General features: G+C 43.2%; 1 protein-coding gene across 2 annotated transcripts in view; it reads left to right on the top strand.

Moving 5' to 3' along the window:
* CDK12 (cyclin dependent kinase 12) overlaps window positions 1-12,940 on the top strand; it is a 42,220-nt gene that overhangs the window by 23,691 nt on the left and 5,589 nt on the right. For both annotated transcript variants that reach the window (XM_061588862.1, XM_061588861.1), the window contains exons 7-12: window positions 945-1,001; window positions 2,750-2,851; window positions 3,600-3,677; window positions 5,351-5,467; window positions 9,117-9,248; window positions 10,173-10,387. In XM_061588862.1, the coding sequence (XP_061444846.1) occupies window positions 945-1,001; window positions 2,750-2,851; window positions 3,600-3,677; window positions 5,351-5,467; window positions 9,117-9,248; window positions 10,173-10,387 (701 nt within the window). The remainder of the gene's footprint in view (window positions 1-944; window positions 1,002-2,749; window positions 2,852-3,599; window positions 3,678-5,350; window positions 5,468-9,116; window positions 9,249-10,172; window positions 10,388-12,940) is intronic.

The following is a 12,940-nucleotide window of genomic DNA, read 5'->3' as shown; positions in this document are numbered from 1 at the left end:
ACATACTTCAGGTGGAGCTTTAATACCATCTTGGAACATACACTCCCAGTAAAGGAAATTTACACTGCAAGTGCTTTGGGGATATGTCTGGGCCTAATATTGCTTCTAGAAGGTCAGGTGCCTTCTGTGGCTCAGAGTGCTTTTGCCCACCTTTAGCTGGCGCTCCAGTTGCACCCCTTCCTGAAGGAGGTGGGTCTTACCACAATGATTTACACCTTAATCACCTCCCATTTAGATTAGTGCCATTTGCTCTGCAAGGGACTACCCCAAAGGATGTTTGAAAACTGCAGCTTGTGCAAAATGCAAAGCCAGATTGCTTTCTGGCATTTACATTGTTGATGAAACTATCCCAGTGCTGCACCAACTGCACTGGCTTCCAGTTAGCTTCAAAGTGCAATTCAAAGTGCTGTTTTTTACCTATAAAGCCCTAAGTAGTTTTGGGCCAGGATATCCAAAAGACCTGTTCTCATATCAATCTGCTTCAGGGTATTAAGCTTCATTTCAGAGATCTGCTTCATTTAAAATATTCTTCCTGTATGTTCTATCACCAAGAAATGTTAGGTTGCTCAGAGCCTTTTCTATGGTGGCACCCCAATTTTGAAACTCCCTCCCTGAGGAGGTTACACTGGCTTCACATAACTTTTTTTTAGTTCTGAATGGCTTTTTGATAAATTGTAATGTGATTAATTCCACTCTCTGTATTTAATTTTTTTTCTCTTGTTTTTTAATCTGTTTGTTATCGTATAATTTTAAATTGTAAATTACCTTATGGGGGTCTTTTTGTGTCAAAAGTTGACTCATAAAGCTCATACAAGAGATGCTTTATAGAGTAAATGCCTGTTACTTCTGTTAAGTTTAGTAATCCCTCTTTGTTCTCTGTTGCCTGTTGGTGCTTTTATGTAAACTTTTGTTAATAAAAGTTTACTTCCACTTTCTTTTTGCAGTGGGCAGATCAAGCTGGCAGACTTTGGACTTGCCCGGCTCTACAGTTCAGAAGAAAGGTAAGGTCCTTGGTGAAAAAAGGATAGGTGTGGATTTAGCTACACCAGGTCTCTCTCCTGCAAAAATGTTCTTTTGCGTGTCTCCTATTTCTCTCTGTGAGGCTTATGCAGGAGATAGTCCTGCTTGGGTGAACTTCTGATAGTGCCTTAGACATGGACCTAGGTTCACATCCCACCTCACTCTTGAACTCATTGGAAATCCTCAGGCAAATCATTCAGAGCCTTAGGTCCCTGTTGATGAAATTGAAATTATTTGTACTTTTATTTAAAGCAAAGAGGTGGCTCGAGCCTTCCTTTCTCTGACCTTGAAAACTGTCCTTCCTGATGTGTAGATGCTGGTGATGGTGAGAGAAGAGTGCTGCACATCCAATAAGAGACATTTGTATTTCTACTTAAAATGCCCCCGAGCTCAGTCTTTGGCAGTGTAAAAATGGTTTCTGGGCTACATCCGATCCATTTTAGTTCATATTCTGTGCAGTCTCACAGGAAATGAGGATGAATGATAATAGGATTGTGAATAGCTTGGTACATTTGAAAGTGCTATATGAATGGTCAATAATAATCAATAGTCAGAATCCTTGATACAGTAAAGGTCATATGTTAACCATATAGCTTTATTTTGAGGATCTGTGTATTATTCATCCTCTCAACAGCCCTGCGTGGTAGGTAGTTTCATCTACACGATGAATATTAGTGGTGTTGGCTAGAGGTGCATTGTGTTTAGTTCTGGGAAGAGATTGGGGGGGGAAACCTGAAAATATTTTGGGGGGTGATAATTTAGATGAAATAAACATACTTTTAACACTGGATGTTTTTACAGTATCATTAAATTCTTATTTTCTGTGTCTGAGTAATGTTGCTCCAGTATTATACATATTCAAATGCTCACTTTTGTGGTTGCAACAATTTTAAGAGTACACAGTGTTTCTTCTAGAGTAGCCAAGCCTGTAGGCTCTCCTTGTGGGAATGGCCATCTCCACCATCACCTGGAGGGGAAGCCTAAAGGCTGGGCTACTCGGGGATTAAAAATTAGTATTATCCAATAATATGCAGCTTTTTAAAGATACGTATGTTTCCAGGATCAAGAATATGATTATACATTGCTTCATAATTGTCAGTGTTCATAAGAACTAGCATTAGCATTTTTCAAAGTCTCTTTCCAGCTCAGTGAATGGCCTGGAATCATATGAGGTTGAGCGGATAGGCATCTGATTAGCCCCTTGGATAGGAAGCCACTGGGGTCCCCATGGAAGAGCATAAATCTCCCATGTTGTTGCATTCTTTGTGTTGCATGTTTCATTGTAAAGATGTGACTCAAACTTTTATGCATAATGTCAGATGCACTATTAACCATGTGAAGCATTTTTTGAAAGCAGCATTAGAGACCTAATGGTATTCTGAGCATGACTGGTAAAAGCATCTATGATGCACATCCGGATGAAACGTTAAAAGCCTTTTTTCTATGTTCTGGATTGGGCAGATGTGGCTGTGAGAGAAGTTTGCCTTGGCCCAGCTAACCCTTTAACAAACACACATTTCTGCAAGGGATGTGACTATGTAAAGTGACTCCCAGACAGGTCATTGTGTTTGAAAGAGGACCGTTTTGAGTCCAAGATGGCAGGGTTTGAAGCTTCACCCTTAGTCCCAGATGCAGTTTGGCTAAACTGTTCTCACTCCTGTGTATATGCTCTGATTCCTTATAGAAATCTTTGAACCCAAAGGTGCTACTTAGTTTTTTTTCCCCTCAGCCGTCCATATACCAATAAAGTCATTACATTATGGTATCGACCACCTGAGTTGCTGCTAGGTGAGGAACGTTACACGCCAGCCATAGATGTTTGGAGCTGTGGGTGAGTCTCTGACTTTTAATCTTCTTGCCTTCTGATACAAGCTTGCGGATGCTTACGTCCTGACTGAATGCTTCCTTGTGTTGTGCTTTTGCAGTGGCTTGTACCTTTCTGTTTTTGTGTGTGACTATAACAAAAAACATTTTTTAGTGTTTAGGTGTACTATGAAAGCTGTGCTGGCACATACGTTTGATGCAGACTAGGTAATCATGCTGTAGGCCAGATTCTACAATTTGCACCATGACGGTGCCAACAAGCGTATGTGTGAGTGCCCATGGATTTTTATTTTAATTATTTGATGCATCCTATTATCCCTTTTTAAATTTGGTAGCCTGGCTGCTTGTTCCAGAATTATTCTACTTAGTGTTTCCCTGCCTTGGAGCACTGGGGTATGGAGGAGTCTGCAGCCCAGTTCTATGAGCTCCAGCTTTCCTCTTGGTCAGAGGTAGAAAATTTCAAAATAATCCACCTAGTTGGAACAGAGGCTTCCGGGACACTTCTCTTCATGACCAATCAGACTTTCTGAATTTGTTTTATAGAGATCTTTGAATGTGTTAGACTTTACTTCTTCCCAAAGTGATTGGACAGTGTTGATCCATAGAGGTTATTGATGGAATTACAGACTTTTATACATGCAACTTTGACTGGTCATCTCCCTGTGCTGGGTTTTTACCAAACTTCCTAGGCAACCAAGGAGAGTTTTTTTTTCCTTTCCTGATCCAATGTTTCTTTGTTCCTTTTTCTCTCCCAGCTGCATCCTTGGGGAACTATTTACAAAGAAGCCTATTTTTCAAGCCAATCTTGAGTTGTCCCAGCTTGAATTAATCAGGTAAAGCATTCTGTGTGCTGTGGACAGGAGTGTACGCAAAGAAAACTGTGTGTGTTATATCTCACCAGTGCCAGTGATCATTCTGTTCTGAAAATGCCAGCAGTTACCTTATGTGCAGGTTGGTATGTATTGGTAGCTCTGTGCCTAGACATCAGATCTTTGAACAGAAGTAGTTGCTGACTGCTGTCAGAACCATGCAGACGCAAAATGAAGCAGTCCTTGTAATCACATTGTCAATAAGAGAAATAACCTCCCTTGACTTCATTTGAACACTCACGTAATTGGCACAGGCTTAAAAAGTATTACCAGCACTTAAAGAGTCCCAGCACTTAGTCCAGCGTTTCTCAATCTTTTTGAACTCAGTTTCCTTCCTAAATTTGCTTCTACCTTCCAGGACACTCCTTCCTCCTGGCAGCCCTCTCCTCAGCAAACAAGTGCACACAATCTCATGGAACCAGCCATGGAAGAGACAAAAGCAGAAAAGAGCTGCTGTGCGGCTTCCATGGTTAGGATAGCAGTTTGGGTGGCAACAGAAAACTGCTGCAGCTGGAAGGAAAGGGCTTCTGGCTCTGCTGGCTGCAGAGTTTTCTCCTTCCCTGGAGTTCATGCTCTCCTCCAGCTGTCTTGAGCCCTGTCTACTAGAGGGCTGTGCCACAGTTTGAAAACCATACCTTAGCCCTTTTCTGCCCTCCATCACCTAGTGACCTAAAGCTAACCACCTTCTCCTGAGAGATCTAAAACAGGAGCTAATAGCTGTGCTTGCCCATTACTTAGCAGCATACTCCAAGGAGGAGTGAATTCCTTTCGTTTTGTATGAATGAGTGGAAATTTTGCCTGCCTGCTACAAACTATAGTAGACTCTCCCTTGCACTCCCCCTCCGCAAAGCTCTGAAGGGCACAGTGGTTTTCTGTATTTTACACCCTCAGTATTCATGATGGAAAATTAACTCCTGTTAACCAAGATTTATTTTAATGCCTCTCATTTTCCCCTCTGTCATTGTGACTACCATTTAAGGTCTCTGGGCTGTTTCAGAGTGCATTATTTTTAGTTTAACAGCACTGAGGTGCACTGTCTGTTCTTGTGTTTTAACTGACAGCAGATGGAGTTAATTGTTAGCTTTGCTATGAAGAACAATCTTGCTAAAAGAATAGCAGTCCTCATGGGAGTCCTTAAAATGCTAGAGAAATGGTAGTTTCTGTATAGTTAACCTGACCTTACAAATAACCAAGCAGTAGGGAGCTTCATAGAAGATCTGTTTCCTCTGGAACTGCTGTGTCTGGGGGTTTGTTTGTTTGTTGTCCTCTTTTCATTTCTGCCCATGATTCCCAGGAAGCACTGTTTCATCTGTCCACATTGTAGGATGTCCAGTAGTGGGGGGAGTAGGAGACTGCATACATGCGTGTGCAAAAACAGTAGCTGCTGTACCATTTCGCCTCATTAGTTGGGAGGAAAGTCGGAAGTGGCTTGTCCTTGACCAAACACCATCCATGTTTTCCAGGCTGGAGTACTAAATAGCTGGTATTTAAAGCTATTTCCTTTAGATGAATGTTTAACTTTTGATTATTATTTTTACTTTTGTAAACCACCAAGAAATCCTAGGTGATATGGCAATATAGAAATGCTTTAAATAAATAATTATGTACATTGTGTCACCTTTCCAATCCTCTTGCAGCCGCCTTTGTGGAAGCCCCTGTCCAGCTGTGTGGCCAGATGTCATTAAGCTACCTTACTTCAACACCATGAAACCGAAGAAGCAGTATCGAAGGCGCCTGCGGGAGGAGTTTTCCTTGTAAGTTCTGGGTGACTGGATTGGCATGGAGTGCCTACAAATTCTAATGTTTGTGATAACACTATAAAGAACAGAATCTATATAATCTCCATGATAGATGAGGTAGGTGGCCACCAGGGACAAGGCCTTTTCATAGGTGGGTCCAAGTTTATGAAATTTTCTAGATAGGTAGTTTCCTGGCTCACACTGGAAAGGGACAGAAGTGCAAGCCGTCCATAGAAAACAATGGATAACTCCAAGGTTTTAATGTTTGGGGTATCAGTGTATCCACTCCCTCCTGCCCACCACCCCAACAAATCCAAAAGGATTCTGCAAAGAGAAAAGTTCCTGCTGTTTCTAACACAAGTCTTATTTAGTGTGAAACATTTTTTTAAAAAACCTCCTAATGCAAATTCCAAAGCAAATGCAATTCATTATCCGTATTGCAGTTTGGGGGAGGCTGTGGCAGGGAGAGAGTGGCTTATTGCCATCCTGCAGTGTGGGTCACAGTGAATATGCATGTCAGGCTCAGAGTGTTTACAACAACACCTTAGGGTAGTTGAGCTGTTTTGTTCCCCTATTGCTCAGTAAAGGTTAGCCTGAAGCTTAAGAGTACAACAGCCTTGCAGTGTTATCCATTGTTTTTATCTCCACATTGCAGCATATTTTACTCATTTCTCTATTTATTTAAGGCATTTATATACCACTTAATCATTTGCATTTCTAAGTGCTATATATAAAAACAAGCCATACATAAAATACAATAATAAAATCATTGTAAAACAAAACACTACCTTATAATGCCTGCTGGAACAAGGAAGTCTTAGCCATTTGCTTGAGGTTCAACAAGAAGGGTGCCTGTCTCATGTCAGTTGGGAGGGATTTCCACAGGCCTCGGCCCACTTACACTGAATGCATGGCTTCTAGTCATCATTGAGCCATGGGAGGGATCATTAACAGAGATTTTCCCAAAGATCTCAAGTGATTGGGCAGGGGTATAAGGGATCAGGCAGTCCTTAATATATCCTGGACCCAAGTTGTTAAGGGCCTTGTTATTTAATACAGTAGCCTGGTAAATTAATACAAGAACCTTGAACCTGGCCTGGTCACATATGAGCAGCAAGCTTTTAAACACCAGAGTTATGTGCTGGCAGTAGTCTGTCCCCATCAACAGTGCAGCTACAGCATTTTGCACCAACTGGAACTTCCAGACCAAGCACAAGAGCAGCCCCATATAGAGCTTATTGCAGTAATCCAGTCTTGAGGTTACCAATGTGTGAATCGCCGCAGCCAGGCTATTCCTATCCAAGAATAGTCATTGCTGGTGCACCAGCCATAGCTAGTAAAAGGCACTCCTAGTCACTGAGGCTACGTAAGCCTCAAGTGCGAAAGATGAATCCAGGAGCACCCCCAAACTATGCACCTGGTCTTTTAGAGGGAGAGTAACCCCATCCAGAACAGGCAAATGGCCAATCTCCTGGACACTAGAACCACCCTCAATGCCTCCATCTTCCCAGGGTTCAAGCTCAGTTTATTACGGTTATGGAAATATGTACGCAGAGTAATTCAGCGGTCTGAGCTGCATGTGTGCCAGTGTGTATTTATGTAAGAAACAGACTTTTATCCTGCATTTAGATCACTGAGACTTAGTAAAATAAGAAAAGCTACTTTATAGAAATACATAGTAGATAGGAAAGGCATACCTAGTTCTAACTAAGTTGGAGGCACAATGCCCAGACTTGGGTGTTGCCCTCATGGCTCAGGAGAGAGATCAAAGACAGAGATGTCTTCCCTCGGACAGTCGAAGAAAAAGACGACAAACGAAGGGCAGCGCAGCTTTCCTGAGTGCATCAGTTTACGATGGAAGTTAGATAGAGAAGAGCACAGGTAAAGGTAGGCAAACCTGGCCAGCTGGAGGACCCTAACTCTATCTTCCTTCTGGAATACAAACAAAAGAACCCAAACAAGAGTTGCTCTTAAGAACATAAGAAGAGCCTGCTGGATCAGGCCAGTGGCCCATCTAGTCCAGCATCCTGTTCTCACAGTGGCCAACCAGGTGCCTGGGGGAAGCCTGCAAGCAGGACCCGAGTGCACTTCCAACAATTAGCCCTCATCCATTCCACAACCACATCCAGTCAATGTTCCAGACCATACTCGACCTCTCCTGACTCATATGTTATGGAGAAATAGAGCTGCCTGTCATCAGGATACTGATGACACTTTGCCCCCAAACTCCTATTGACTGCTCCAGTGTCTTCACATAGATGTTAAACAGCATCGGTGACAGGCTCATGCCCTGTAGCACCCGTTAGCACAAGGACTGTGAGGCTGAGATATAGTGTCCCAATGCTATTCTCTGGACGTGGCCCTGCAGATAGGAACAGGACCATTGTAAAAGAGTGCCCCCAGTACCCATCTCTCAGAACCGGTCCAGGAGGATACCGTGGTCATTGGTATCAAAAGCAACTGAAAGATCAAGCAGCAGGAGAAGAGATACTTTCCCCCTGTCCAGGTCATCCATGAGGGTAACCTGTAGCCTAAGAGAGCAGTGCACAACAGCAGTTCACAGCTATCCCTCTAAACTGCAATAGGGGTATATACTGAGAGAGACTAGCTTACAGCAGCCCTAGAGGGTAGGTGGGGAAAAACAAAACGGCTCAATGAGGACTGAGCATGCTCAGTGCCACAATATGTTGCCTGACTGTTGAGAGGGGGACAAAACTGACAACTGGGTGAGAGGGAAACTGGAATGGAGTAACTGGAAGGAGGAAGTAGAGATACAGATATAAAAGTGTGTCTGTTCATGCACTCTCTTGCCACTTGAGAGCTATAACTTGAATCATGGCCCTTCTCTCACAGACTGCTCCCAGTATCTTTTGGAGTTGCACATTCCCTCCTGACTCGGGAATGGATTCCTCCAGCCTTGTGGCATGCGCTTCTGGGGCAGAAAATAGGCTTCAATAATACGGAGAGCTACTAGTCACAGATAAACCAGAAAATGAAGTCCTCTTTGGGAACAGTCGGTGACAGAAATGGGATGAGATGCTTGTACAATTTGCAATGAGAGGTCAGCCAAAAATGAGATGTTGCCATAATATCAACTATGGCCAGGTAGTACATCAGAGAGAGTGTCAGTTTTTAATGTGAAATATCCACATTCATACCCTTGTTGAGCTGTGAAGCTCACTGTAGCACCCTTGACCAAGTCAGTATTTCTCAGCCTAACTTAAATAGCAGGTAGTTGTGACGCTAGTGCTCCCCTCTAAGCTTTGGGAGGAAGAGGAGAGGTGCAAATGTAATTTAAATAAATATCCCGAGAGCTAGGTCCTAAGCATATTTACTCTGTAGTTTCAAAGTGCCTTATTTTCTGGAAAGTACGTGTAGGTTTTCAGCCATAGTCTCCCAGTTTGGAATGGATTCCTCATCAAATCCCAACTTAGCCAGAAGAATACACTGGTTAGTGTTAGGTAAGCCACTGTCTCAGTCCTAGCCTTAATGTAGAAGTAATAATAGTGGCCTACCGTCCTGGGCCAGCCCTTGGGGCTGGGGAATTACCAGGTAATGCACGTGAAGTCCTTTAAGCTTTGAGGAAAAGTACTGTGTAGAAGAGTAGTACTTGTTATCATCATCATGGAGACTTTGTTTTTTCATTGTCCCTCTCTTCTCCCAGCATTCCTTCTGCTGCTCTTGACCTACTGGACCATATGCTCACACTGGATCCCAGTAAACGATGCACAGCGGAGCAAGCCTTGCAAAGTGACTTCCTGAAGGACGTTGATGTCAGCAAGATGGACCCTCCAGAGTAAGCACCCATTATTCCTCAAGAAAGGGAGCCTTGGGGACTGAAATATGCCCTAGTCTGTTAAATGTGCTTTCACAGTGGAATGCTTGGATTCAAAGCAAAGCAGGTCCATCTGGCTGCTCCACAGCTCCAGGCAGTGGTCTGTGCAATTCAGACCACAGCATGCTTCTGTGCCCACATAATAGCTGCAGAAGAGGAGTTAGTCAAACTACATGTTGCAGTTGAAGGCACTCGCCCCACATTTGTGAGCCAGCTTAACCTGCGAGGAAGTGAATGGCTTGGAGCTGCCTCTGTTATGTGGTTCATCCCCAGTATATGCTGCTTCTACGTACAGTGAGGAACTTAGCTGCCTACCTCCCCCACCCTTGTAATGCAAACAGAATCTAGGAAATGATCTTTGCTTTCCTGTCTTTGCCTGCCCCATTCATATTCAGAGGAAACCAGGAGATTTCAGCCTCCACACACCCAAGCATATCTGCAATCCTGACACTGATTCTGTGGCACAGCCCACAGTACATATAACTCTCCATGAAAAGATTATCTGTGAGAGTTCACTAAGTTTGGCTTGGCTTACTTGCATACAGTTATTTGTATTCATTACCAACCTGACCCAGTCCCTTGCCTCCCCCAGGGAAGGATCTTGTCACATTGGGCTTTGGAGCAAGCAGAAGTAGTGCAAATCTAGTTCCTTTTGTCAGGCCTGTCCTGAAGTATGAAACTGACTTGCCCTCCCCCTAAGTTCTCCTCTTGTGCCTGAGGCAGTAAAAGCCCACCCCCTTCCTCTCCGAGTTCTCCATAGTATGTTGAAAACTTGGAGAAGAGAGACTCTTTGTGCTGAGCAGGTATGGTCACCAGAAGGGAAGTATCTGCATTTGTGTTCTGAGTTGCTCCCTTCTTAGCAATGTCCATTTGTTGTCTTTCTAGCCTTCCTCACTGGCAAGACTGCCATGAACTGTGGAGCAAGAAACGGCGGCGGCAACGGCAGAGCGGGATTGTGGTGGAGGAGCCCCCCTTGGCAAAGGTTTCCAAGAAGGAGACAGCCTCCATAATAAGCACAGATGCCATCAAGAATCACAGCAGTCCAGTAAATCCACCACCTGTTCAGATCAAAACACAGCCTTGTGCTGGGGATGCATTCGGTCAGTGTATAGCCTGGGTCAATTGCCAAAGCTTTAGTTAGCATGACTGGGCTATCTTATTACCCTAGGTTCTTCTTTGTCAACTGGTTGGCTGCTAGCTGCTCTTGCTCCTTGAGAAAAGGGCTGTTGGTTTAACCTCTTAATGTAAAATATGGTACTCTGAAGCTAGGTCTGGTGCAAGATCCAGATAGCAGGAAGCTGAAGAAGCAAGCAAGGATGCAGACAGATGCATTGGCAGAAGGTCTGTGAACCAGTTAGTCGTTAGCCTTTTAAATCAATTATCTGATTAATCATTTTAAATATATTTACTTATTACCAAAAATGTAATTATTTGAGAAAGTATTAAGGAAATATGAGGGCGTTTCTGTTTATGAAATTGTAAATTTCCACTCATTAAAAGGAAAGGCCATATTTAGTATCTTACTTTTAGATTCCCTATTACATAAAAACTGGAACAAAAATAGCTTCAAAAACAGATATTCCCCTAATTCTAAGCCATATCATTTTAACATCAAATAATTTACATTAGTGATTCTCCGGAATAATGCTTGTAGCCCTGCTTGTTAGAGAATTCAAACTACTCTTACCTGTTAAACTATGGACAAGCCTTTTTTCCTTGTCCAAACCAGGTTAAATCTGGGCATGTGGTTAATATGCAGTTCCCTTGGATCCCACAGAGTGTCAGTCAGGTTGCTCCTGCTGCTCTGTTTGAAGGAAAGGTCTAATCTGATCATGCAGGCACATGACCCACAGCATATGCACTTGTGTTATTCAGAGAGGTGTGCCTGATTCCAATACTGTTCACACACTTCTTATGTTAAGGGTATCCCAGAGTTCTTTCTGCTTGGTTCTCTGTACAGGAAATAGCCAATGACATTTTGGAAAGGGATAAGATCAGTCCTCCAAGAATGTTCATATCCCTTGATTTCTTTGGTTGGAAAATAGTACAAGATTTAAAGCACACAAAAGCCCCCTTGCATATGATTAAGGGGAAGTGTGGCCACAGCACTGGGCCCTGTCCCTGTGTTATGTGTGGGTACCTTGAGTAGGTAAAGCTTATACATGTAGATCTCTGAGTAAACTGGAATTCCAGTAGCATGGAAGCCTACTGCTTCCCTTGCTTAGATATCCACACTCATTGCATGTGCATTGGGGCAGACCAGGAAAGCTGTGTGACCCTGCTGCTGCTTAATCATGTGGAGGTCTGTTCACATGATTTAACATATGAAGGGGGCTAAAGAGTTCCCTAAATGGAGGTTCCTACTTCTGTAAGCACAGTCCAGAGATTGTGCATCATGACAAGGGGGGGAAAAGGCGTGCTCCTATTGTAGTGTATGTTTGTTTGATTAGTTATTTTATACATTGACACAGGACCCTTCAATCAGACAGTTCCCAAGGCAGGTTTAAAGAAAGTAAAATTACAACAAAGTCAACATAAAAAGAGACAGAACAGCAATACCTGCAATTGAAGCAACAGATTACAATTAAACTCAGAGTTTGAAAACATGGGAGGAAAAAAAGGTGTTCACTTTATGCCATAAGGATATCAAAGTAGGCACCCTGGTGAACCTTTCTGCCAAGGGAATTCTACAAAAGCTGTGCCGCCACTGAGAAGGTTCTTTCCCCTGTCACTGTCCACCTTGCCTCAGATGGCTGGAACATCTGGGGGAGAGCCTCCATCAGTGCTCTCAACACATGGGCAGGTTGATGTATGAACAGGTGTTTCTTCAAGTACATAGGTTCCAAGCTGCATAGGGCTTTAAGCATAAGCACCAACAGTTTGAATTGTGCTCTGGAATGGACAAGTAACTAATGCAGTTCTTTATACACTGGAGTAATATGCTTCTTACAGCTGGTCTCAGTTCAGAATACAGCTGCCAGTTTCCAGGCAGTCTTCATTTTATAGCACATTGTATTAGTCAGTTTTTGATGTTACCTGGGCATGGATAACTGTGCCCAGGCTATTTAGAAGAGGCTGCACCTGGTGCACCGGTTTCAGCTGGTGAAAGGTGCTCCATCTCACAGTGGCTATCTAGGCCTCAAGCCACAAAGCTGGATCTAGGAACATCCCCAGGCTGTGAGGGGAAGTGCAGCCACAGCTACAATGCTTAGCTAAGTGCCATCACCACATCAGATGAACCACCTACTCCACCTTGTCAAGATTTAAGTTTTTTGGCCCTCATGCAACACATCACCGATACTAGATACCTATTTAACACTTCTACTGCCTCACTTGACTTAGGTGAAAATGGGAAATAAAGCTGGGTGTCATTCACATAGTGATCACACCTCACCTCAGATCCCTGGATAGCCTTTTCTGGATAACCTTCATATAGATGTTGAAAATCATAGGGGACAAAATGGAATCTTGCAGGACCCCATAACATAAACCCCACAGGGTCAACCAGTGATATATTCTGCAATCAGCCCTCTTAGATAAGAGCAGAGCCACAGAAAACTGTTTTTGTTTGACTTTTTGTAACCCACCATATGAACTTGTTGAAGAGTGGGCTATAAACCCCTAAAATAAATACCTTCCACTTTCAGCTTGGA

Source organism: Rhineura floridana, chromosome 11, assembly GCF_030035675.1.
Source record: "Rhineura floridana isolate rRhiFlo1 chromosome 11, rRhiFlo1.hap2, whole genome shotgun sequence".
Taxonomy (NCBI): Eukaryota; Metazoa; Chordata; class Lepidosauria; order Squamata; family Rhineuridae; genus Rhineura; species Rhineura floridana.
Note: the sequence above shows the minus strand (reverse complement) of the source record. Positions and strands in the feature narration are given on the sequence as shown.